The 26,952-nt window shown below is 46.5% G+C and overlaps 1 protein-coding gene across 2 annotated transcripts in view; it reads left to right on the top strand.

The window, feature by feature from the left end:
* Positions 1-26,952, top strand: part of ATR (ATR checkpoint kinase) — a 566,179-nt gene that overhangs the window by 502,377 nt on the left and 36,850 nt on the right. For both annotated transcript variants that reach the window (XM_086943714.1, XM_086943713.1), the window contains exons 45-46: positions 7,602-7,753; positions 7,940-8,045. In XM_086943714.1, coding sequence (XP_086799840.1) covers positions 7,602-7,753; positions 7,940-8,045 — 258 coding nt within the window. The remainder of the gene's footprint in view (positions 1-7,601; positions 7,754-7,939; positions 8,046-26,952) is intronic.

Here is a 26,952-nt window from a genome sequence, read left to right as displayed (position 1 = left end):
AAAGGCTGCACCTCACACCCAGGCTTTTGACGCAGAGCCATGGCGACATTCAGCACCCAGATCCGCAACAGCTCAACCTGGCGATCTGGCTCCTGAGGTCTTAGAATTTGGCTACCTCAACTTGCCTCCTGACTGTATGGATATCATAAAAGAGGGAAGGAGGCCCACCACCAGAGCATGCTATGCAGCAAAATGGAAGCTGTTTGTCATTTACTGTGCAGACCACAACATCAACCCGCTAGACGCATCTACTCCAAACATCATTTGTTATCTGTTACATCTATACAAATGCAATCTGGCCTATGCTTCCATTGGTATACATTTGTCCACAATAGCAGCTTATTTGCAAAACAGGCAGCATCTCTCACTTTTCAGAGTGCCTGCCATCAAAGCTTTTCTGGAAGGACTCAAACGAGTAATTCCTCCCCGGACTCCACCTGCTCCTGAATGGAACCTAAATGTGGTCCTCACCAGACTAGTAGGTCCACCTTTTGAGCCTCTACATTCATGCGAGATTCAGGTCTTAACATGGAAAGTGGCTTTCCTGATGGCGATTACATTGCTGCGACGCGTTAGTGAACTCCAGGCACTAACTATCCAAGAGCCATTCATACAAATTCACTCCAACAGGGGGGTGCTTCGCACTAACCCTAAGTTTCTTCCTAAGGTGGTTTCACAGTTCCAATCAATCAGACTATAGAACTGCCTGTGTTCTTTCAAAATCCTGAGTCAGTGGCGGAAAGAAGGCTCCACACACTAGACGTCAAAAGGGCCTTAATGTACTACATTGATAGGACTAAAGATTTTCAGAAAACAAAACAACTATTTGTTGCCTTTTCACCACAACACAAAGGAAACCCCATTTCCAAAGCAGGTATAGCCAGGTGGATCGTTAAGTGCATTCAAATCTGCTATGAAAAAGCCAGGCTCACTTTAACGATCCCCCCACGGGCCCACTCCACCCGCAAGTTGGGGGCCTCCATGGCTTTTCTTGGAAATATTCCTTTAGAAGACATATGTAGAGCAACCGGTCTACCACACACACATTTACAAAACACTACTGTGTAGATGTGCACTCCAAACAGCAGGGCAGCTGTAGGGCAGGCTGTTCTAAAAACACTTTTTCAAACTGCTGCAGCTGGCACAGGAGGCCGCCGCTAATAGAGGGACTGCTATGTATTCTATGCACAGATATGAATTCAGCAGCCCACATGCCTCGAACCGAATATGCTACTTACAAGTATGCATCTGTTCTTGGCATGTAGGGCTGCTGACATTCATATCGCCCGCCCTCCTCCCCGGCGCCTGTAGCGGCTGCAGCAATCCTAATTACTCTTAGCATGGTCATCACTCACGGTGTTATACTCCATCTTTGCCGCAATGGCTAAAAACAATCTGGGAATGGAGTCGACGCCCATGCGCACTGTAGTCCAGGGGAGGAGCCACCTATCTCGTGATACTTCGAAGACTCTTCCAGGACAACAATGTGCAATCATCCGGACCCAACACTAGGCTGCGATCTATGCACAGATATGAATGTCAGCAGCCCTACATGCCAAGAACAGATGCATACTGGTAAGTAGCATATTCGTTATGCGTCTCCTGGAGTGTGTTCCTAACAATGCTGTGCATCACTGCATGGCTCTTGCTCTGCACAAGCTGTGTGATGACAGCACACGGATGGGCTCACAGGCTCTCCGTGGATGGATGTCTGTGGGCCAACACTCAGTCTGGGCTCAGAACTAAGCTACGTTGCCTGGGAATGATTCCGCCCCATCCTTAACTCTAGTCGAACGGATTCCTCGAAGAATATGCACGTGCGCAGGTTTGTGTATAGAGTACTGTGTGGGAATCTTCACGGGGGAGGGGTATGCGGTCAGACTTTCAACCATTGAATAGACAGGATGTGTTGTGAGACCACCATGACATAGCTCAGGGGCATGTTGGTCTCTTCAGCCCATTCTCCCATGATTCAGCGCGGCTCTATATTAGTTATTTTTTGCACAAGCAGGAAAGGCAGAATACCGAATAATAGTGAAGCTACCTGAACTGTTGGTGGCGCAGTGAAGTCAGAAACCCTGACAACTTAGCAGGCACCCATGCTGAAACACGTCATGACAACTGTCCCTCCCCCCACACCCTTGCTGAGAATCCAATATGGCCTGACTAGCAACAGCTCGAGCAGCGTCAGACATAGGTGGTCCCTGAGCAGAGCTCCTGGGGTGTGCATGCGGAAGGGTGACACTTGTTCTGTCGCCAGGGCGGGTGGTAATACAAACAAATACTAGGCTTCATAGATAGGACACACGTTTACAAAGGGAAGACAGAGGAACATGCACATTAAATACTAAGAACGGAGCACAGGATTAGATAACTGATAATAGCTAAGCATGATGTAGTTGGATACATATAATTGCCATTTAAATACTTATTTTCTCTTTTACTTTTCTCTGGTGGGAAATGTTCATATCACGAAGTAAGCCCACATAATGCATTTACTAATGATAGGTAACGATTTCACTCACGCTTGTGTGTTCTTCTGTTGTATAGACTAGGTACAGTGTTCGTATTCCGTGTTTGTGAGTAGCAGCTGGTGTTTCTCCTTTAAGATGTTGATATTTTTGTCCGCACTGCGAGTCATTTCTGAGTACAAAGAATATGTGCATTCCCATGTGTGAAAGATAACGTGAAAGAAAAGCGTTGTCAACTTCACAACTCGCCTTTACCGGTAGGTGCACGTGCGACCCGCCCCTACTCCATCCAGGCTGTTGACGCCGCGAGCAGATACTGTTTGGAATACATATCCATCCTCAGCTATTCATGATCACCTGTACCAGTATTGACTGGAGGCTTTGTCTAACTCCCTATGTTTGTTTTCATGTGAGGGGAGCGCCTTTTACATGGGACTTTGCTCGCTCCATCCTCTTCTGGAAGGGGAGGGTGTTGTGAACTAGCTCCGTGTGTTTCCTGTGGATTTTGCATCCCACTCCTGGTATCTATCGCCTTCACTTACTCTATCCATCTATCTATCTATCTATCTATCTATCTATCGCCCTCACTCTATCTATCATCCTCACTCACTCTATCTATCTATCACCCTCACTCACTATCTATCGCCCTCGCTCTATCGCCCTCACTCTAACTATCAATATATATCTATCTATCTATCACCCTATCTATCTATCTATCTATCTATCTATCACCCTCACTCTATCGCCCTCGCTCTATCTATCTCCCTCACTCTATCTATCGCCCTCGCTCTATCTATCGCCCTCGCTCTATCTATCGCCCTCGCTCTATCGCCCTCGCTCTATCTATCGCCCTCGCTCTATCTATCGCCCTCGCTCTATCTATCACCCTCACTCTATCTATCTATCTATCGGCCTCCCTCTATCTATCTATCGCCCTCACTCTATCGCCCTCCCACTATCTATCTATCGCCCTCCCTCTATCTATCTATCGCCCTCCCTCTATCTATCTATCGCTCTCGCTCTATCGCACCACCAAAGCATCACTCAGCACCACCACAGCATCACTCAGGGGCACCACAACCTCACTATGCGCTACCACAGCATCACTGAATGCCACACCATCACTTGTCGCCACCACAACATCACTCAGTGCCACCACAGCATCAATCTGTGCAACCATTCAACAACAACGGGTTCAAATTTGTTCTCTGAATGTTTCAAGCTTTATTGCAAATGTCACAAAAAGATGTTAATATTTCACTTCTATTCTTGGATTTTCGTCACAATAAAATACACTGAACATAATCTTCACAAAAGTTATTGACAAAACTGTAAGCTATTGCCATTATAAATTACAATAACTTTTATTTAAGTATTAATTAATAAAAAGCCGTTTTTATTTGTAATATCAATACATCTAAGTCACGTAATTACAACACATATTGCATTACAAATGCTATAGGCTTCACATTTACGAAAGTTAAAACTATTGGCATTGTAAATGACAAAGCTATTAATTTTGCTATTTTCAAAACCAACACATAAATAAAAAAATTGTCATTTACATGACCAATAGCTCAAACCTTCCTAATGCGAGACCTATTGCATTGCAAATGCTTGTTTCAATAGTTTACAACACTGTAAGCAATGGTCAGTGCTGATAAAATGATTCGTTCTTTTTAAAGTCAATGGCGTTTCGACCCTTCAAAGAGTGCAGGGTCTCTTCAGGACCTAGTAATATAGGGACATCTGTATAAAAAAAAAAAAAAGGGTGGAGAGTGCCGTAAGCTAAAATCCGATGGGAATAATATGTGTAAGTCAATTACTCCATAGTCCAAATAGCGAAAGTTACCTGGAATAAAAACAATTTATATGCGCAGCCACGTGATGTGCATACACCGGTTGAGTGAGAAAGAAGAGAAAAGGTACTCACACTGGACCCAGCCAGGTACTACAGAAGTGAGAGAGAAGAATCATGATATACAGTACATAGCATAGATGATGGAATAGTACTGAAGAAAGTTGATCATGCTTACCTCAGTGTGAGGCAAGCGGGAGAGTTAAAGGAGGGGCTAACATTGATGGGTGAGGCTAGAAATATGTTGGAGCCTGTATTGCAGCAAGGAGGTGTGCACTGTGGATAGACAATTCTATTATTAGTGCCAGGGGTGACACAAGGAAAACGTACACACAGACTATAATTTAGGAAATTAATCTTTCTATCAGCACTGACCATTGCTTACAGTGTTGTAAACTATTGAAAAAATGAATGATCGTTTGTTGTAAATAATGTAAACCCGATTATAATTGTCACAATTGTCACTATACTTTCTTTGTTTGGTTCCTACCTTACACTGGGGACACTGAGCACTAAATCCTTTTTTGTGTATTTGAATTTGACTTCAATATTTGCTATAAACTGAAGATCTTGCAACTACAGTGTACTCGACTGCCTCTTTGTCTGAACTCCGTATAACCCATTTTTTATTGCCATTGCGCATTCAGATTACCCAATTTACCCTGATATTTTTCCCACGAGAGCCGCTGTTTCTTGATATAAAGCTATGTTCAGGCATAGACCTAGCCACGCTGAGGAGTGTGCCTCTCTACAAAGCTATGGCACCGGTTACTCTTTTGTTTAATTGCGATACTGGAGGTTACGTTGTGTCTGTTTTGCTAGGCATATCCTTGTTGATGCTGAGGGGATATTGCTAATAGAACCAGTTCTTTCTGAATTTGCGGGTATGTACTCCTGTAGCAACTATTTATTTTGATTTGGATGTTGTATCTCCCACCTTTGTAGTGGTATCCTGTGATTCTGCAGTACTTTACTTAATAAGCAACAAAGCTATGATTGAAGACAACTGGCTTTCATCAGTTGTCTGCATCAGTCCCATGGAGAGCACAGGGGATTATTTCTTGGACATCAATTATTGATCTAGTTTTGCAAAAAGATGAGAAGCCAAAGGATTTGCTTCATCCTCATGACTTTGAGATGGTATGATGAAAACTTTAAAAATGCAAGTGAGGTCAATACCTCAAAGGAGGGGGTACCGTAGGGAGGCATATGTCTCTCTGGGTGAGGTATCTTTGAAGGATTTCTATGTAAGAATACTGATACCCTGATAAAATACCTAGTATTCTTACAGCAATAGTAGTTCCTTCCTACCCAAGCAACAGAGCTTTTAGAGCCTCAAACAAGATTATTATAGATTCCATTACGGCAACATGGGAAGTATCCAGCTCTGCTCTTAGGATTCAGCATTGGGCTACGAGGAAGCACAGACCCGCACCTTCAGACATTAGGTTTATTAATGCCCTTTCCACAGCGGAGAGCTGAGTAGTGAAGCACTTCAAAGCCACAAAAAATCAGATTTTTTTCTCATCAGCTCCACCTAACATGCAACCCAAAGCAATAGAGATCATGGTTCACATCTAGCAGCGTTCGAGAAAACAAACTGTGACCGCCAAAGTCTAGCCATAGCGGAATTGCCTCTACTTATTGCTGGGTCTGCTAATAAAAATGAAAATGTTAGCAATATAGAAAACGTGGTGTTCTGATTTCCCTCCCCCGTCACCAATATCATCCTTTAAGCATTCTGTAAAAAGACTTATAATTTACCACACCTACTATTTAAAATGTTTTTAATTTATCAAGCATCCACCTATGCTGAAACCTTTTAAACTCAATGTGAGGTATTTAAATAAAAGTAATACATGTATCATCCAGGATTGTTTTATTTTTAAACATGTTAATATGAATCAGAAGGACACACCAGGATATGAGCTGATTCCAGTCATTCAAATTATCAGTCCCAGTCACATACATGAGTGCAACTCAAATACATTTTGATGCACTACTTTGTAACATCCTTTAAGGTTCTATTGTTGAATTGTGCAATATTATGTCGATAACTTTATTCTGGAGTTAGTCCTGGTTTATTACGGAATGTTTTTGTTATGTACTGAACCATCTGCTCCTACCATATCTCTTTTGTTTACTACATTTGATAGCTCTTACATGCATTTCTGAACAAAGTATCACATGATCTTATGTTGTGTGACAAAATCTATTAAAAATGGTTTATAAAATAAAATGTTGATAACTTTATATAATGTCTTGCTTTAAAGATCACAGTAATTGGTAAGAGAACTGTGGCCAACGCAATAGAAAGATTTAATAGTAGGGTTGTAGAACTGATACTGAACAAAAAGAGGCGGAAAATATTCAGTCTAGAAGCTGCACTCACATGTGATTATACGTATTCTAAAGCTCACATGAAGACATGTACACTTGCGTAATCCCACTAGGAGCTGTGGTATTATTTAGGTCAGGCCCTAGTTTTGACTGATGTTCTAGATGCCAATCATAGAACTCAGTTATGTAGAACCCTCTACATCATACGCTTATACAACACTGACTTAGAAACGGAAACAAAGATGAGGGGGCCACACAAAGCAAGATTCCACAAAATAGTGTTTTGTTTATTTATGCCGACTCTTCTGTAAACTATTTATTTTGGCCTTTCTCATTAAGGGACACAAGACTAATTGTTCACAGGTATGTTGTAAAACATATTTTCGTGTCCAAGGTCAAACTAGCACTACAATAATATGACTGAAAGAATTGAGGTATCAAACAATCAGCCAGCACAACCCTCAAACATTTACTTACAAATGGCAGAAGTAAAAGATAGGGATTGCTAGAAACCCCTGCACAAAAAAACCTTAAACCAAGGCACACACCTGAATGCTCACCTGCACCTAGAGTGAGTGGCCTGGAAAATTTCTAGAGATAGCTCACAAAATGTAACTACATTTTGCCCAATTTCTAAAACAACGTTGAAAAAAATAACTAAGGATAACCTTGGAATGTTTCTTGCTACACATGTAGTTGTGACCCAGTGTGATCGCAGTTGATGAGGCTAGAGGCACTAGGTATCATAGGTCCAGTTCTGCCCAATCTTTTGAAAAACTTTCAGATACATGTCTGCACTAACACAATTCTATAAACTTGTGAGTTTACAACAGTAATCCAGGGGTTTAGTTCTACCACATAAACCTAAATAGTGAGATAAATAAAGGACTGCAATATTGAATCCTTACGGGCTGTATTTGTTGCTTTGTTAGGGAGAAACCTTTGAAGTTCCTGAGATAGTGCCATTCCGTCTTACTCACAACATGGTGAATGGAATGGGTCCAATGGGAACAGAAGGTCTTTTTCGAAGAGCATGTGAAGTGACAATGAGGTTAATGCGTGACCAAAGAGAACCCCTCATGAGGTAAGGAATAAAACATTTTACAAATATCTTTTTTGTAATTACTAAGTGAAAATTCCTGAGTTCCTGTATTGAAATATATGCTTTCTATATGAGTTGTTAAGTTACTTTTTGTAAAGAACAGTCTTTCATCACTGCACAGGTTTTAAAATAGTTACTAGTCAATCTTTCCCATTTAATCTTCACCAGTGTCTTGAAGCCTTTCCTCCATGACCCCCTGGTGGAATGGAGTAAGCCAGTACGGGGAAGCTCCAAAGCACAAGTGAATGAAACTGGTGAAGTAGTAAACGAGAAGGTAGGTAATGCATAGCTAATATATTGTATCCAGTACTAAATAATTTTTGTGTGCACGATTCTGTGACATTTTCATTGCAGTCCAAATGTAGTAAACCTAAAACATTCAAACAAAGCAGCATTGTTAAAGAAAACATAGAACATCGCTCGGATGATAAAAGGTTATTTTTCTTGATACCTTTACTAATAGTTTTAAAATCTCAAAATTTTGTATTCTTAATCCCAACATCATATGAGACCTCTACAACTTCCAAATCCTTGGCTCAGGTTTTACAACTGGGTCTCAATACCTTTTATTTTCATGCCTTACTAATCACACTTTCTCAGGATTACCTTTATTCCTCTTAGACCATTTTTATTGGCATACCCTTCCTCCAGGTTCATGCGAGTTTGTGGCTGCTGACCAAAGTACAATTCCAGTTTACTTTTTAGTGGGAAGTAGGGTTCCTTTGTTGCTAGCCTTTAAGAGCATGCCACCACCGCACACTTCATTTTTCAGTTGTCTTCCTCCACTCCAGCTGTATAGATTTTTTGCCACAATACATGTCATCCTCAGCCCCTGATCATTGAGACTTTGTCTGAACTCCCGCATATCTACCTACACCTTCACCATGTACCTCAAGAAAATCTATTTTTTCCAGTCCCAGTTTCGTGAGGGTAACCAGCACACTGTTGGGGGACTGCACTACTGATTGAACTGCACCTTCTGACACTCTTGCACCCCTATATGGCGCCAGAAGAAACTGGGTGGACAGCATCTCAAGGTGGCAGGAACGACTTATGACATCAACTCCCCTACCTTCATTCACTCTATGCACGGTTTCACCCGAGAACCCTCCACATATATTTCCTGGAACAGGATGGTTATCCATTTACTGTACTGCACTCTTGCTTCCCATTAGTTTGTGTAGTGCTGGGGTATTTTATCAATGTATATGTAATGAAGATATAATTGTGATAATATATGTTAACATTGTTGTTAATTGTATTGCTTGTTTTTGTTGGCATCTTGAAGCTTGATTAATCCCTGGCTGCTAGGTGTGCATTACAAATGGAAATAAATGTACGTGATATCGCCCTTGAATAGCAGACAATATTTAGCAGGTGTAAAAAAGTCCTCGGTGGGTCAGTCCAGCCTCTTTCACTAGGGGCAGCTTGCCATATCAGAGACTGCTCCAACTTGTCTAGGAAACCTAATTGTATTGATACTGAGGTATCTTTTACTCCTAACTGAAATTTTCCAATCCTAGCAGTACTGTAGGCCCACTTCAGCAGCTAAGATCCTTTGCTAAAAGACTTCATCAGAAGGAACACGCATATATCAAATAAATATACGAAACTTCATTCTTTCACCTGTATTGTAGTGTTCTTCCAGGCATCTTATATGTTCCCTTTGGGACATGTGGGCCCATCACCACTCATGTTTGTGGACTGGCACTTATCTTTCCTCAACAGACTTGGCTACAGTGTAAAAGAGAGAAAATGCAAACTGGCTAAAGGAGGAGGAAGAGAAATATGGCAAAACGTCAAAGCCAGAAAACAGGGATTAAAATCAACCTGCAAGAGTGAAATAAAATGGTAGGGACTGTCTGGTGTTGGGCTAAAGAGGCACGAGGATAGACTAAAGGAAATGCAGCCTTGGTAATTAGCACAAGGGTTTCTGAGTAAAATTTGGGGCCCCAAATTGTATTCTTTTACAAGTTATGTATTGGGCATGGGGGTGACGGACTATGCTCTTTTATATTTTTTTCAGTGCATCAAATATGCTACACTCTCTGGAGTTAAGCCAAAGACCTCCTTGTTCTCTTAGGCCTAATTCAAGTACCCCTTACTCTTACGTACCTGACTCAGGTTAACATCTCCAGAACCATCTTGATGTGGTCTGGGGTCTTGCAAGAGAACAATCTCCTAAATGAACTTCCCAAAACAAGCAACATTGGAAAAAACGTCCTCTACTTCTTTCCCACTCCCTGGACCATTCCAAAGTTCTCAACGAAGTTCCCCAATACCAAATTCTTCCTCCTCATTGGCGAACATCCCAACATTGAAAAATATGAGTCTGGTGTTTCTGGGTCTATCAGCTGTTGACGGCCGGGCCAAGACCTTCCAGTTTCCTGCACCCGCTAGGCCCCACCCCCAGGTTGTAGCATGTCCCTTCAAACTTAGCGACTTTGGTCACCCTTGCCCTGACATTGTGCCTGCACGGGCTCCGGTGCTTAAAAAGATGTCAAAACCTGCCAAAGCACTATCCCCCGTTCAGTGAGAGCCTCCCTCAATGCAGGGGCTACCCACGTAGCTGCTGACAATGATGCTTTCTGAGCCGGTTTCGGAAAAAGAGATTCATGTTGTGAGAGAAGAAGTTGAGGTAAACTCTAATCATGTTCCTTATGGGAGATTTTTGGTTTAGACTGTGATACCCAGACCCTAATGCCCTCGCAATGCCTGCTAAGTAGTAAGTGCATAAAGAAAATGATCATTTAGAGACTGATAACCTCTTCCCCAGTTTTAATACAGATACTGGCTTATATCTGGATGTACAGAATGCAATTGACCTAGACACTTCAATGAAAGGAAACATCCCTTAATCCTTTGATCTTGCTTCAGAGGAAGTCTCCTCATTTACAGCTGTAGTGCCTAAAGCAACTAATGTCTTGGAATTGATTTTGCCCATCGAGCATTCTGAATGAGATTTTGCAACCCTCTTTCTCAGTGGCGGAGCCTTTATGTTTAACAATGCCCTCTTCTGGTCTGTGATGACTGCATGTGACAAAGCATATCTGAAAGATATACTTTAATGATAGATTCCTTACCTTCGAATATTCCCAGGCGTCAGACTGGATCCGGAAAGTTTTGCTTAGCAGTACCCCTGCCCGTCAGTAGGAGGCGTCCTGCGGCTCCGTGTCCGTCGCTGGCGTCGTATGTGCCAAGATGACGTCACGGAGATTACTTAGGCGCCGCCCATGCGCGCCGGCGTCAGTTCTTTCTTTTTCCGCGCCAGTAAGCGCCGATCCGGTTAGAGCAAGTACCCTAGTCATATTCTTTTGAGACTTTTGTCTCGTGCTTGGCACTCGTACCCCGCACGGTTCTAGATCCAGGGGTCATTCCCGTGACCGCTCGCGGAGTCGTCACCACCACTCCTCTTCCCCTTTGTATTAAGGTAAGAAACGGCACAAAAAGAAGTCGAAGAAGCTTTTTCGCTCTCCGATGTCCCCCTGTCGGTTCCTGGATGCGGACGAGGGGGACAGGGGCTCCACCCCTGCGGCTCCTTTGGAGCTTGGGAGTCCCGCGGCCTACCCGCCTTACGGGGTCAGTCGGCGCCTCCCGCACAGATGCAAGAATTCCTTGCTGCTATGGACTGCCTTTTTAGACCGCGGGCTCCCGCCGGTGCACCTTCGGGCCCCGTGGTCCCGTGTCTGGATCCTGCTGGTCCGGTGACTCCATTGGCGGATCCAGGCCCGGTGCCGCCAGCGGCTTTAGCCCTCCTGCGCCCCTGGCTTAGGCCTCTGCGTTTAGAAGCCCCATGCTGCCGGCTCCGGGCCGCCCTCGGCTCGGTTGGCAGCGCAGCAGTGGATACCGCTGGTTCCACCTCTGCGACGGTTCCCAGAGGGTTTTGTTTATTCCTTCACCGATTTCTGCCCTGCCGCTGAGGCCTGTGCCTTCGGGGCTGGCGGACAGGATGACTGGGAAGGGTTTGAGGACCCGCTTGCTCATCAGTGTCATTCTGAGCAGGATTGGATGGATGACTTGGAGGAGGCTGGGGGCCTCGACATCTCCTCGGATCCGGGACTTGCCTCTCCCCTGCCCATTATGGAAGAAGGCGCCTTGTATACAGTGGTGCTCCGTCGGGCTGCTGAGGTCCTTCACCTCGATCTCCCCACTGTGACCATGAAGACAAACCTCCTCACTGAGGTGCTCCAGCCGGCGTCCACTTCTTTGGAGCCGCTGCTGCCCTTTAATGATTCCCTTACCGGAGTCTTGTTGGGCACTTGGTCACGGTCCGCCACGAGGGCCCCTGTCGATAAGAGCGTCGCCAGGCGTCATCGCCCGCCGCCGGGTGACCCTGCCTTTCTGACCACTCATCCTACACCCGAAAGTCTGGTCATTCAGGCTTCTATGTCTCAGAGTGCCTTTCCCACGGCTCCACCGGATAAGGACTCTAAGAAATTGGAGCAGTTTGGAAAGCGGTTGTTCTCTTCGGCCAGCTTAGGACTGCGGTCAGTGAACACTGCATGGCTTCTGGGCTGCAATTTCCACGCGGTGTGGGATTCCATGGCTAAGGTGTTGCCTCGGTGCCCGGAAGAGGTCCAGACTGTGCGGTCTCAGAATGTGGCTAAGGGTAAGGACGCAGCTAGATTCGCCATTCGTTGTGGCTTGGACACCGCGGACTCCCTTGGTAGGGCGATTTTCTCTACTGTGGCGCTTCGGCACCAAGCCAGGCTGAGGTCCCCTGTGTTCTTCCTGGACGTTCAGAGCGCGATCATGGACTTGCCTTTTGACGGCACTCGCCTGCTTGGTGATAAGGCCGACACGGCACTGGAGCGTTTTAAGGACTCTCGCGTTACGGCCAAGTCCTTGGGTCTTTCCACCAAGCGACCGTCCACGTCCACGTTTCATTCCTTTCGTGGCCATGGCAGAGGCGCGCCAGGTTGTTCGTTCAGCCAGAAGCCTGCGTAGAACTAGACACAGCGGGCCTGTGGGCACGGCGGCCGCCACGGTGGCTCCGGGGGCCGGCGTGAGGTTCAGTCCACCTCCGCACCCGCGACATCTACCTCAAAGCCTTCCTAGTCTGAGCTTCGGGTCGCATCCCACGCCAGTGGGTGGCAGGATTCGCCATCACCTTCCCTATTGGCGTTCTGTCACTTCCGACAAGTGGGTGTTGCAGCTCGTTCCGAGGGTCTACTCCCTCCGATTCGAGTCTACCCCCCGGCCAAGCCTCCTCAGTTCCACCGCATGTCGGGGGATCACTTTGCGCTTCTCCAACAGGAAGACGCAGCCCTCTTGGCCAAGGGGGCCATCGAGTGCGTTCCTTGGTAAGAAGTAGGACATGGTTGTTATTCCCTCTACTTTCAGGTTCCCAAGAAGGACAAAGTGGGTTTGCGCCCCATTTTGGACCTCAGGGACTTCAATCGCTTCTTCCGGAAGGAGAAGTTCAAGATGTTGACTCTGGTTCAGGTCTTGGCTGCCCTCGACTCTGGAGACTGGATGGTAGCATTGGACTTGCAGGACACATATTTTCGCATTCCCGTCCTGCCGGCCCACCGGTGTTACCTGCGGTTCACGGTAGGCTAGGAGCATTTTCAGTTTGCTGTGCTCCCCTTCGCCCTTACCAGTGCCGCTAGGGTGTTCACAAAAGTGATGGCGGTGGTCGCAGCTCATCTGCGCAGGTCAGGGGTGTCAGTCTTCCCCTACCTCAACGACTGGTTGTTGAAAGCTGGCTCGCCCCAGGCAGTCGTCACCCACCTTCAGACTACGGCCGACCTCCTGCACTTGCTGGGGTTTTCCATCAATGTGCTGAAGTCGCACCTGAGTCCCTCTCAGAAGCTCCCCTTCATCAGGGCGGTTCTGGATTCGACTCAGTATCGGGTTTATCCTCCTGGGCAGCGAGATCGGGATATTCAGGTTATGATTCCGATAATTCAGCCTCTATCCCAGGTTTCAGTCAGAATGGCCCTCCGGCTCCTGGGCCTGATGGCCCCCTGCATCCTGCTGGTGCAACATGCCAGATGGCATATGTGGGCTCTGCAGTGGGACCTGAAGTTCCAGTGGGCACAGCATCGGGGCAACTTGTCCGATCATGTCCAGATCTCAGTGTGCGCTGCACGACAATTGCAGTGGTGGCTCACGAATCGCGATTGGGTCAATGGCAGATCCCTCTCCCTCCCCCAACCGGAGCACACATTGGTGATGGATGCGTCCCTCCTGGAATGGGGAGGCCACCTGGGAGAGGCGGAGATCAGAGGCCTCTGGTCTCCGGCGGAGTCTCGGCTCCATATCAACCCTTTGGAGCTTCGGGCGATCCGACTTGCACTGAAAGCATTCCTTTCCTCTGTACGGGGAAGTGTAGTGCAGATGTTCACGGACAACACCACTGCCTAGTGGTATCGCAACAAACAGGGCGGGGTGGGGTAGTGGACCCTATGTCAGGTGGCTCTGCACCTCTGGACATGGCTGGAACATCAAGGCATTACCTTGGTGGTTCAACACCTGGCAGGTTCTCTGAGCGCCAGGGCAGACGAACTCAGCCGTCGGTGCATGATGGATCACGAATGGCGCCTGAACTCGGACGTGGCGCAAGGTCTCTTTCAGCAGTTGGGAGAGCCTTGGTTGGATCTATTCGCCACCGGAGAGAACGCGCAATGTCATCAGTTCTACGCGTTGGAATTTACAAGGCGGCACTCGCTCGGCGACGCTTTTTGTCTCGAGTGGAGCTGCGGTCTGTTGTACACCTTTCCACCTATACTACTTCTGCCCAGAGTACTGAAGAAGATCAGGCGCGACCGTGCCTAGGTCATTCTTGTGGCTCCGGATTGGGCACTGAGGTTCTGGTATCCCGAGTTACTCAATATGGTGATCGACCCCAGCTCTGATGGCCTGTCCAGCCTCCACCTCCATGCGTGGAGATTGAGCGGCGACAGTTGACAGCTTTCGATCTTCCTTCCGAAGTCTTTGATGGCATTCTGTCAGCCAGGCGTCCCTTCACAAAAACGGTGTACGCCTGCAGGCGGAACAAGTTTGTGGCATGGTGCACAGATAAGTCTGTGAATCCCCTTTCTACCTCTCTTTCCGAGGTTCTTCTGTTCCTTCTTTCCTTGACCCAGCAGGGCTCTGCTCTGGGCACTATCGAGGGTTATCTTTCTGCCATCTCCGCCTTTCTGCGGCTTCCTGATCAGCCTTCTCTTTTTAAGTCCCCGGTTGTTAACCGTTTCCTGAAAGGCATTACGCACACGTTTCCTCCCGTGCTGTTCATAATGCCTCAATGAGACTTAAACCTTGTCTTGACATATCTGATGTGCGCTCCCTTTGAGCCCCTTCATAACTGTCCCTTGCGTCTTCTTACTCTAAAGACGGCTTTCCTGGAAGCTATCACCTCTGTCAGAAGAGTGAGTGAGCGAGCTCCAGGCTCTTTCTTCTAAACCTCCTTTCCTTTCTGTTAATCCGGACATGGTGGTTTTAAGGACCCGTCCTTCTTTCTTGCCAAAGGTTGTTACGCCCTTTCACATCGGGCAGACCATCACTTTGCCCACCTTCTTTCCGCCTCCGCATCCCTCGAAAGAGGAAGAGAGGCTCCACCGTCTGGACCCAAAACGTGCGCCTTCGTTCAATCTGAAGCGCACACAACAGTTCCCGGTGGATGACCAGCTTTTTGTTGGCTTCGTGGGCGCCAAAAAAGGTTGTGCCGTGCACAAACGGACCATCTCTTGATGGGTCGTTCTCTGCATCAAAGCCTGTTACTCGTTGGCTAAGAAGGAGCCTCCTGTGGGGCTGTGTGCCCATTCCACCAGGGCACCGGCAGCCACTACTGCTTTGGGACGCGGCGTTCCCTTGCAGGACATTTGCCAGACAGCTACCTGGGCCTCGCTGCACACGTTTACCAAGCATTACTGCCTTGACAGTCAAGTCCAGAGAGACGGCTTCTTTGGCCGTTTTGTTCTCCATGACTTTCTGGTGTAATCCTGTTCGCAGACCCACCACTGGGGTTGGTATTGCTGGGGTATCTATTCTAAGGTAAGGAATCTATCACTATCATGTCTTTCAGATGCACAAGTTACTACTTGTGTAACATTAGTTAGTGATAGATTCCGTACCGCCCCTCCCATCCTCTCCGTTCTGCGAACCGATTACTACGGTTAAGGTGATCATCCCTTTTAGGGTCCTAGTTTCAATGCACCAGTGGTCATGTATCTTGCATGGCTCTGCGTTCCTGGCGCGGAATGTCGTGTACAGAACTGACGCCAGCACGCATGGGTGACGCCTAAGTAGTCTCTCTGACATCATCTCGGCGCATACAACGCCAGCGACGGACGTGGAGCGCAGGACGCCACCTACTGACGCGCAGGGGTACTGTTAAACAAAACTTTCCAGATCCAGTCTGACACCTGGGGATACTCTAAGGTAAGAAATCTATCTCTAACTAATGTATCTTACAGATATATCGTTACACACACACCTGGGGATACTCTAAGGTAAGAAATCTATCTCTAACTAATGTATCTTACAGATATATCGTTACACAAGTAGTAACTTGTGCTTTTTAGCCCTACACAGAGAGATTGCCAGGTGTTTCGTGCATGCTCTGGGTGATCCTCAATTTTTGTTCGCTCACCGGTCACTATAACGTGTGGTTATCCAAATATCCTACTCGAAGCAGAACTCGTATGCCATGCCTACCGCAACTTCTGATTGGCGGAAATACCTTTCCTTCTGGCAGTCCGACTGTTTGCACCTCAATTGCCTCCTGGCTTTCTGGGTCGATATATTTATGTACTGGCGAAAATTACATTGATCAATTTGCTAGACCATATGACAAAGTCAATAATGGAATTAGCCAATGATGTCTTAAAGGTATCCAAACATCTTTTGTATTCCCTTTGCTCCTTGGTCCCGATGATGCGCACAGTCTGAAATCCATTCTATGTCTCACTTTCTGAACTTGTTCTTTTGACAGGACTCATTCAAGGTGCATTCCATTATCCAAATACTACTGGCTCTGAATGCAGGAGACTAATTGGCATCCCTGGATCTTCAGTACGCCTATTTACATTTTCATCCACAGACTTTATCTGAGGTTGCCGGTGGAATCCTAGCAATAGCTGTTCTTGTTTTTCCCATTCAGACAGACAACTGATCCATACATCTTTATGAAAGTGCTGGTGGTTGCAACAGCCTCACCTCAATGCTCCAAGTCCATGTATGCATGTACTTTGTTGACTGGCGGGTGAAAGCGGAGTCCCATGTGCTGGTCAGGAAACCCCTCCAGCAGACAATGACTCTGCAACACGACATGCACTTTTTTTTATAATTCTTTTTATTAAATTAAACAGTTTCGACATAAATCACATCAATTAATTACGAGCCAGCGACTTCACTATCTCATATTTCCATCAATAACATCACAATACAGGTCACATTTATCGTATTGGCTAAATAAAGGGGTGTCAAGAGTTTCAGTATTGGGCTGTCGAGAAGGCGGGGCACAGATAACTCCTCTGTATTGAGTCCAGGCTCACCACACCTTATTCCACTTGCCTGGGCACCCTCTGGCCATATAGACAGACTTTTCCCTAAACATGCACCAGTCTAGGTCCTCTTCCCATCTTCTCAATTGAGGCGGCTGGCTTCCTCCCCACTTCTGTGCTATGTTTCTTTTCGCTATCCTGTAAGCTAGGGTTGCCCATTGTGTAGTGTACGTGTTGAGATCTGTGGGCTCCCAAACATTTAGTAAACACCTTTGAGCCTCAGGAAGTATGTCTACGCTTAGGACTTCCCGCAGTGTGCGGTGTATGCCTTGCCAGTATGATTGTATGTGTGGGCAATTCCACAAAATGTGGATGAGCGTCCCAATGTCTCCACACCCTCGTCTACACTCTCCACTCTCTACTTTACCCATCCATACCAAACAAGGCCCTGTAATGTAGATCCTATGCAGTATTTTGAGCTGCTCAAACCTCAGCTTGGCCTGGATGGCAACCTCTTGCGGGGAGGAAACAGCCTTTTGCCAGTCCTCATCATCGTGCTCCAAGCCATCGCTGACCCATTTCTCCATTAGAGTTTGTAGCAGGTCTGCCATGTTATTAATCAATTTTCTATAAATAATAGAAATGGTCTTTTCCGGGAAATGTCCGTCTAGCAATCTATCCTCCAGAGGGGAGGCTTCCGGGAGTGCTGTGTTTCGGGGCACCTAGGTGAGCAACGCGTGCCGCACTTGGAGATACCGATAATGCTCGGTGTCTGCCAAGCTGTATTGCTATTTGAGAGAACTGAAGGGAGAACTGTCCCCTCACCCCAGACGTCTTTAATCTGTGAAATTCCAATGAGGTCCCATTTGTCAAAGCCCTTGGATTTCCAAAGGCTCCCCAGCCTCTCGGAATTCCATAATGGAGTAGCCAAAGTGAGCTTGTCGTTCCATCTCAGGTGTTTATTGGCCGCATGCCATACATGAATTGAGTGTGCCGTAGTTCCAGTGAGAGGAAATCTACGGGGTATGGCGTACAATGCTCTGTTGTAGTCTCCCCCTGGGGGCAACCAGCGACATGCACTTTTACATCAGTGCCAGGAATTCCAATGTCTTTCCTGATGTTCACGCTGACCTTCACAGTGGTTGGTACGAGGGACAACCCACATGAAGGTTGTTTCTTCTCCGCAAATGGCTGTCTATATTTGAGAGATGATTCCAATGTTTCTGACTCAGAATTTGGCTCTGTAGGTTTTGAATCGGCTTGGCCTCCTGGCCTTGTACATCCTGTTGCTGCCAAATGGTTAATTACGGCTGTAGTATCTGAGATCACAGTGGGTCTAGTATCTGGGGAGTCTAGTGGCTATAGGCCAGATTTTCCACTCTGATTGTCAAGACCTGTACTGGTGGACTGTCTTCTTCAACCTTTTTGGTTAGTCATCCCTTCAGGCCTTCACATGCTTAGGCTACCATGATCAGGGACACGTAATCACAGTGCTGTAGTGTGCTGGCGAAACCCTTTGGGTGACAGGAAGATTTGGTCCGTTTTGGAGCAGCACCTGCACAAATGTATTTATTTATTTATTGAACTTATTGAGCGTGACAGCTACCCAAAAAGGGTTTCCCGGCGCTAGAAGATACTGAACCAAGAGGGCAGGAGAAAGTCTCAGGTAAGAGACCGGAGCAGGTTACTGATTGAATAGCCAGGTCTTGATGGCTTTGCGGAAATGATTGTAGCGAGTTTCCAAACGGAGAGGTTGCGGGAGGGAGTTCCAGAGCTTGGGGCCTAGATGGGAGAAGGATCTACCTCCCATCCTTGCTCGGCGTGTTTTGGGGACACAGAAAAGGCCTTGGGTGGAGGATCTCAGGCATCGAGCCGGCATGTAGGTATGCACAAGGGTTTGGAGGTATCTGGGGGCATTGCCCCATTTTATTCTATGCATGAGGCTAAGAGTTTTGAATTTGACCCTATTTTCGATTCTTAGCCAGTGGAGCGCCTTAAGGTGACCGGACATACGTTCCCTCCTATGGCATTTGCAAAGCAGTCTAGCTGCAGCGTTTTGTACCAGTTGGAGGCGTCGCATGACTGCCTGTGATGCCCCTAAGTAAAGGACATTACCGTAGTCTAAACGGGAGGTGATTAGTGCGTTGACCTCAGTCTTTTGTTTGTCGTCCGGGAGCATCCAAATGATTTTTCTAAGCCATCTCAGAATTGTGAAACAGGTAGCTGTGAGGTTGTTGACCTCGGGCTCCATAGTTAGGCCCTTGTCAATGGTAATGCCAAGATTACGGACTTGTTGCGACGGGGTTGGTAATGGGCCCATTTCGGATGGCCAGTGTCTAGGATTCCAGAGGTTTGGGTTAGGACCCACTATTAAGACCTCTGTTTTGCTGCCGTTAAGTTTAAGCATATTTGTGCTCATCCAGGTGGCGATATTCCTGAGGCCTGTCTGCAGGAGGGAGGGGGGAATCGCGGTCATTACTTGAGAGGGAGAATACGATTTGTGAGTCGTCGGCGTATGTGAACATTTTGAGACCAGCTGCTTCAGCGATCTGGGCGAGCGGGGTTACATAGAGGTTAAAAAGCAGGGGGCTTAACACCGATCCTTGTGGCACTCCATAGGGGGATAGATTGCCGTTAGATGCCGCGGTGCTAGAGGAGATTTGAAATGTCCTCAGTGTCAGTACAAGTACAAATGTGCTTGAGCTGTGGGTGGTCCGTCTTGCAGTTAAGGTGTTTCTCCCTTACTCATCAGTGAGCACCATCCAGATTTTGTTGGACAGTTTCACTATTGTATCACAATTTAGCTTCTGTCAAAACTACTGCGAAGGTGCTGGAGGGCTGAGCACAGGCGATTGCCATCACCTCAGACTGGGCTTGGAGAATCTTGTACTGATCTGATCTGTTGGTACTCAGTAATCAGAGCAGACGTCCTGTAGTAGTCTCAGAAGGAATTATCCTCTGACATCTTTCAGTTTGCATTGCCCCTTACACAGCTGGTTCAGGTTGTGGCTATTGTTAAAGTCTATCTGTTTGCCCTGTCTGCCTTGATGTATTTTCCAGAAGAACCTTCATTTTTTTTATATCACCACTAGCAGTGTGTTTTCTTTGAGGTTTACTTATCTTGTTTCCTCCTACATCATTTATTGCTCCTCAGTCGGATTTGGAACTTGTTGTTAATTCTTGATGGTATCTCCATTTGAGGCACAGTTCGACTTTTTAACCTGAAGGCAGTTTTGTTGGTGGCAATACCTTAAGTATATTGGGTTGGAGAACTTCACACTCTATCAGGTCATCCACCTTTTTGCAGTTTTATACCTGTATGAGTCGGTTTTTGCACCTGCACATCTTTCTTCCCTCTTCCACATCCAACCAAGAAGGAGGAGCGACTTCATGAACTGGACTTGACACAAGGAGTGTTTTACTAAATCAACTGAATTTATGAGGTCAGAGTAGATGATCAGCTCTTTGTGAGCTTTCCTAGAGCTAACAAAGGGCAAAGTGCTGACCCAATGTCCAGTTTAGTTCTAGGTTATTCTCAGACTTAAGATCTTGACCGATGTGCCCACTGGACAGCATTCGTGGCCCACTGGACAGCATTCGTGGCCACTCCACTAGAGCAATGACTGACTCCACAGCTCTCTCTGAAGGCGTCACAATTGCCAACATCTGTAGTGCATCTATGATATGCATAATTTGCATACCTTTGCTAAGCACTAGTTTATTTATTTTTATTGTTTTATAGAGCGCGAACTTGACCCGAAGGGTATCAGAGCGCTTTATAGGGTAACATAGCAGTGTACAATAGGCACTTCACTTCTCATTCACAAAGTGATGGGTACTTTGCCAGTACTGTTTTATATGATTTATTTGGCTAACCGGCACAAGCTAATCGACTTCCAAGACAGATACTAATTTGGGACTCTTTATTTACCTTTAGTAATATTTCTGGTGGATACATAATGTTTCCTCGGACTCCTCAGTTCCCACCCTATCCACTTAGAAGGTAGTGCTGTGGCCATTAAGATCCCAGGATATGCAAGTATGTTATTGGCTATGTTTGTTACTGACTTTGCTCTCTCTGTGCAGCCAATTGGGGCATGGAAAAGTTTAGGACTTGATGATGGGCCACCAGTTAGCTCCAAATATATTCTAGAGTGCTGTCTGAAGTTACACCTGGTGGCACTCGAGCTGTTTCTGGCGTAAAGGGGTTCCAGACCAATCTGAAACCTCAAAGGATAATTCAGAAAGTGGGTAATATGTGGGAAGATTGTGTATGCACCCTAAATATTGTCACTGAAGTACACATCTTCTTTTGGATGTAAGCATGTAATGGGCGGGACCAATTGACTAACCTATCACAGGCCTCTTCTCAGCAGAATGATGTATGAATGTGGCAAGTCAACAATTTGGTTGTTTGTTTGATTTTTCATAGCATGCAGTTTATTAACTGACTGCACCTTGCCAACTGTGAACTTGCTACTCGATTCACACAATGTTTTCTCCTAGGCATAAAAACAATAAAGAACATGTATGTGGATGAGGCTGGGGTTTTGGATGCACCCCTTCCTACACTTACTTAAAAGAACAGAGACAAAATAGAATTGGAGGTTTAATTCCCTGTCATGGAGCACCTCCACCAAGGCATGGATAATTCAGAAAGTGGGTAGTATGTGGGAAGATTGTGTATGCACCATAAACATTGTCACTGAAGTACACAGCTTCTTCTTTTGGATTTAGGCATGTTATGGGCGGGGCCAATTGACTAACCTATCACAGGCCTCTTCTCAGCAGAATGATGTATGAATGTGGCAAGTCAACAATTTGGTTGTTTGTTTGATTTTTCATAGCATGCAGTTTACGAACTGACTGCACCTTGCCAACTGTGAACTTGCTACTCGATTCACACAATGTTTTCTCCTAGGCATAAAAACAATAAAGAACATGTATGTGGATGAGGCTGGGGTTTTGGATGCACCCCTTCCTACACTTACTTAAAAGAACACAGACAAAATAGAATTGGAGGTTTAATTCCCTGTCATGGAGCACCTCCACCAAGGCATGGGTTGCTCGATTCACCCTGACCACAAAGTGGCTCTTCACCAAACTAACAAAGGTGCTGGGGAAGAACAGTTCAAAGAACAATAGAGGGTCCCTGTAATAACTAATTACCGGGAGAGGGAGGCAGGGAAAAACAAGGAACAAGAACAAAAACCCCTCCACGGTATCCACTAAATATTAAGGCAATACGTCCAACAATTACATCAACATTGTCCCAACACAGAAATATTATTTAGAAAATCATATTCAAATGTATTCTTTTTTTATCACAAAATTCATCAAAAGAAGAACATCAGCATTATATACATTGCATTTTCAAAGGAAGAACATCATCATTATATACATTGTATTTCATTCTATACAACACTATTCACAAACGCCCCACACACACACTAACATAAAAAAATCAATTATTCATTCAAACAATTTCATACCAAACAACCAACAAGTTCAATCAAACCTCTCAGGCAAAACTCAACTACCATACACAACAATAAACCAAGAACATACACAAATTTTTATACATAGCAAAAACAACAACAAAAAGGACCGCCCGACCCGCGTTTCGGAAAAGGACCATGTGTCCACAGTTCCTTCGTCAGGGCGCAATTGATACCACTCTTGATCAGTATGGATTCTTAATAAAACAATTCCTTTTTTAGGTCTCGCCTGTCAATGCGCTTGCGCATTGAGCTTGCGAGAATATAGGGGCTTAACCAGAGCTTAACCAAACGGGCGATTTGATGCTGTGCCCGTGAAAAGCAAGCTCAATGCGCAAGCGCATTGACCTTAAAAGCGCGTGCACATCAAAGCCAGCCATCTGTTCCCCAGCGTGTTGCCTCCAGCAGCTCTTCAAAGGTATCCGCTCCGCCCCCTGCTGCATCAAAGGCTTTCATTTCGCAGCTGCGAAATGAAAGTAAAAGACGCGGCCGCGTTATTTTTTCTGCTCCTGTTGTGCCCCCCGACTTGTCTAGCATAAGTAAGTCATACCTTGACCTTACTTTTTCACCCCCGATTATAAGTGTATAAAGCCATCCCACTCTGCTTGTCGTTGTCAGCTCGAGGCATTGACGTCGCGTGACTCATGGAATGTACGGGCTGTGCATTTAATGTGAGCTTCACTTCACTCCGGTCCGCCTGCACCGTAGGTCCTTATGGCTTGTGATATGACCTGTAAGGCTGTCTTTAACACCGAGGAGGTGTTGTTTCACTCCGGTCCTCCTGCACCTCCCTCTCTCTCTCTCCCCTCTCTCTCCCCGCCCACAGCCTTACTCGCATTTCTCCTCCCCCTCCCACCCCTGCTGTTGCTGCCCACGGCCTCCAAAGGCGGCCGTGTCTTTAGTTTCTCCTGTCTCGTTGTACCTCTGGCACTACCATTTTTCCCCTAGTTTTGGTGATCACAAAGGGAGTGGTAAGAACACAATTCAACTAAATTTTAAGAGTCATGCGTTGTGACTTACGTATAACATAGTTTGCCACTCTGCTTGTCGTTGTCAGCTCAAGGCATTGACGTCGCGTGACTCATGGAATTTATTTATTTTATTTATTTGCGTGTTTGTACCGCGCTAGGATCACTTCCCGAAGGAGTATCTCCGCGCCTTTGGCAGCCAAAAAAGCAACTAGCGGACCCTAACCATAAACATAAGTCAATTTTGAAAAAGGAATGTCTTTAATTGCTTCCTAAAAGGAAGGTGGTCCTTGCACTGTCTCAAATACAGTGGGAGGCTGTTCCACAAAGTTGGACCAGCAACCGTAAGAGATCTTCCCCCTTGTCTCACTTTGCTAAATTTTGGAATCTGTAACAATGCCTGCTCACTGGATCTCAAAGAGCGTGTCGGTGTATACCAGGAGAATTTATTAATCAGATATGCTGGACCATTTCCCTGTAGACACTTATGCATTGTACAGCAGATCTTAAACTTCACCCTCTGTTTGATGGGTAACCAATGCAACTTCTCCAAAAGGGGTTTAGAGGGGGTGCGAGAGGGCTTGTTCAGGACCAGACGGGCAGCAGTATTCTGGACTACCTGGAGTCTAGAGATTACCGCTTCATTTGTTGACAACAACAGCCCATTGCAGTAGTCCAAGCGACTCAATACTAGGGCCTGCACCAAGGTTCTCCTAGTAGAGTCAGGTAGTAAAGGGAAAACCTTTCGTAGCATCCCGATGATATGGAAGCAGGAGCCCACCACTTGATTGCTATGATGTTTTAATGAAAGCTCCTGATCAAGTCGGACGCCAAGGTTTTTCACTACCTGCTTGGGTTCTGGAGCCGGGCCAAGATCTTGAGGCCACCAGTCTGGGGTCCACAGAAGTTTGGCCTCACCGAACAGCATCACCTCCGTTTTTGCAACATTACACTGCAGGAGGTTAGATGCCATCCAGTTTGCCACCGCCTTCATCCCCTGGGCAAAGGAGTTCCTGACCTCCACCGTATGGGCTGTGCATTTAATGTGAGCTTCACTTCACCCTGGTCCGCCTGCACCGTAGGTCCTTATGGCTTGTGATATGACCTGTAAGGCTGTCTGTAACACCGAGGAGGTGTTGTTTCTCCCTCTCCCCATCTCCCCCTCTACCTGCTTATTTATTATTATTTATTTTGGGAATTTGTAGAGCGCGACTGATACCTTGCAGGCTTCCTGGCGCTGTAGAATACTCTGTTAGCTAATAACTGGGGAAACAGTCAACGGACAGTTTCTCTCTCTCCCTCTCGCCCTCCCCTCTCTCTCCCCGCCCACAGCCTTACTCGCATTTCTCCTCCCCCTCACACCTCTGCTGTTGCTGCCCACGGCCTCCCCATCCGCAGATAACTTTCTCTTGTGCTCTTTTAAACTTGTTTCGTTTTCGCCTTACTCGCATTTCTCCTCCCCCTCCCACCCCTGCTGTTGCTGCCCACCGCCTCCCCATCCGCAGATAACTTTCTCTTATTTTATTTATTTATATTCTTGTAGCGCGCCTGAATCAGCCCCGAAGGGGTATCTCCGAGCGTAGCTTCTGTATGAGTCGAAAGAACTTATTGAGTGGAATGGCAGTATAGGGAGCAGAGGAGAATTAGTCTTGGGTAAATAGGAATGTTTTTAGTTTTTTCCTAAAAGAAAAGAGATTAGAGATGTGCCTCAGTTGTGGTGGGAGGGAGTTCCATAGCAAGGGGCCTTTGAGAGAGGGTGCTCGGCCACCCTGTCTCGCTCTGGTGACTTTGGGTACATGCATCAACATGGTGTTGCTGGAGCGCAAAGCACGTCCAGGAGAGTAAGGGACAAAAATGTCTTTTAAGTATTTGGGACCGGACCCATAAATGCATTTATGCATTATGCAGCAAAGTTTGAAATTGACCCGTTGTTGCACTGGGAGCCAGTGAAGGTGGGAAAGGAGAGGGCGTGACGGGGTACGGGGGGGGCATTCAAGATGAGTCTTGCTGCGGTGTTCTGCACCACCTGCAGTCTGCATAGTTGTTCTTGGTTGGCGGAGATGAGTAGATCATTGCAATAGTCTACCCGCCCGAGTACTAGTGCCTGTACCAGCGTTTTCCTGTGGATGTCCGGCAGGAAGGGGAAAATGCGCCGTAGAAGACCAATTATTCGGAAGCATGTTCCCGTGACTTGACTGACATGGTCTTTTAGAATCAGTGTTTGGTCCAGGCGTACTCCCAGGTTTTTGATGGTCTGTTTGGGCGCAGGAACAGGTCCTAGCTCAGGTGGCCACCAATCCGGAGACCAGAGCAGGGTGGCCCCTCCAAACAACATGACTTCGGTTTTAGTCATGTTGCATTGGAGGAAGTTCTGGGCCATCCAACCTGCCACAGCTCTCATGCCATTTTGAAAGGATTGCATGACTGCAGGTGTGATAGTTTGGAAGGGAAACAACAGCTGGGTGTCGTCAGCGTAGGAGATTGGGGAGAACCCGTAAGATCTTATAATCTCCGCTAAGGGGGCCACATATACGTTGAATAGCGTGGGGCTCAGGCATGAGCCCTGTGGCACACCCTTAGTGAGCTTCCTACAGATAGATTTATGGGAGCCTAGTTTGACACCCTGTTGTCTATCTGCAAGAAAGCTTTCAAGCCACGCAAGGGCGGTCCCTTTTACTCCCACTCCCTTCAAGCGGTCGAGAAGGATTTTGTGCGACACCGTGTCGAAGGCAGCGGACAAAGCTAATAGCACCAGAATCACTGAGCTCCCCCTGTCAAGTGACATTCTGATGTTATCTGTCACTGACAAGAGGGCTGATTCGGTGCTATGGTTGGGCCTAAAACCAGATTGTGAGTGGTCTAGGCCGCCCGCTGCCTCGATGTAATTAGACAGGTGTGCGTTGACATGTTTCTCGGCCAGCTTGCTGAAATACGGTAGGAGGGAGATGGGCCGGAGGTTGGAAAGCTCCGTCCAGGGGAGAGCCGCGTTCTTACGGATGGGGTTCACCACCGCTCTTTTCCATTCAGTTGGAACATATCCCTTCTTCAGAGTCTGATTAATTACATCTTGGATGTGTGGACCTAACAAGGTACTGAGGGAGGTTAGGGTTTTAACAGGGATGAGGTCATCCGGAGACCCGGATTTTACATGGGTCATTAGTGTGAATAGCTCTTCATTGTTGATAGGAGGGAATGTGGTCAGCGTGAGGTTAGTGTTTTCGGTAGGGGGGAGAACAGTCAGAGTGTCATTGCCTATTTGAGATGCT

The sequence above is a fragment of the Lissotriton vulgaris genome, chromosome 11 (genome assembly GCF_964263255.1).
Source record: "Lissotriton vulgaris chromosome 11, aLisVul1.2, whole genome shotgun sequence".
Lineage (NCBI taxonomy): Eukaryota > Metazoa > Chordata > Amphibia > Caudata > Salamandridae > Lissotriton > Lissotriton vulgaris.
This window is presented reverse-complemented; position numbering and strand designations above follow the sequence as displayed.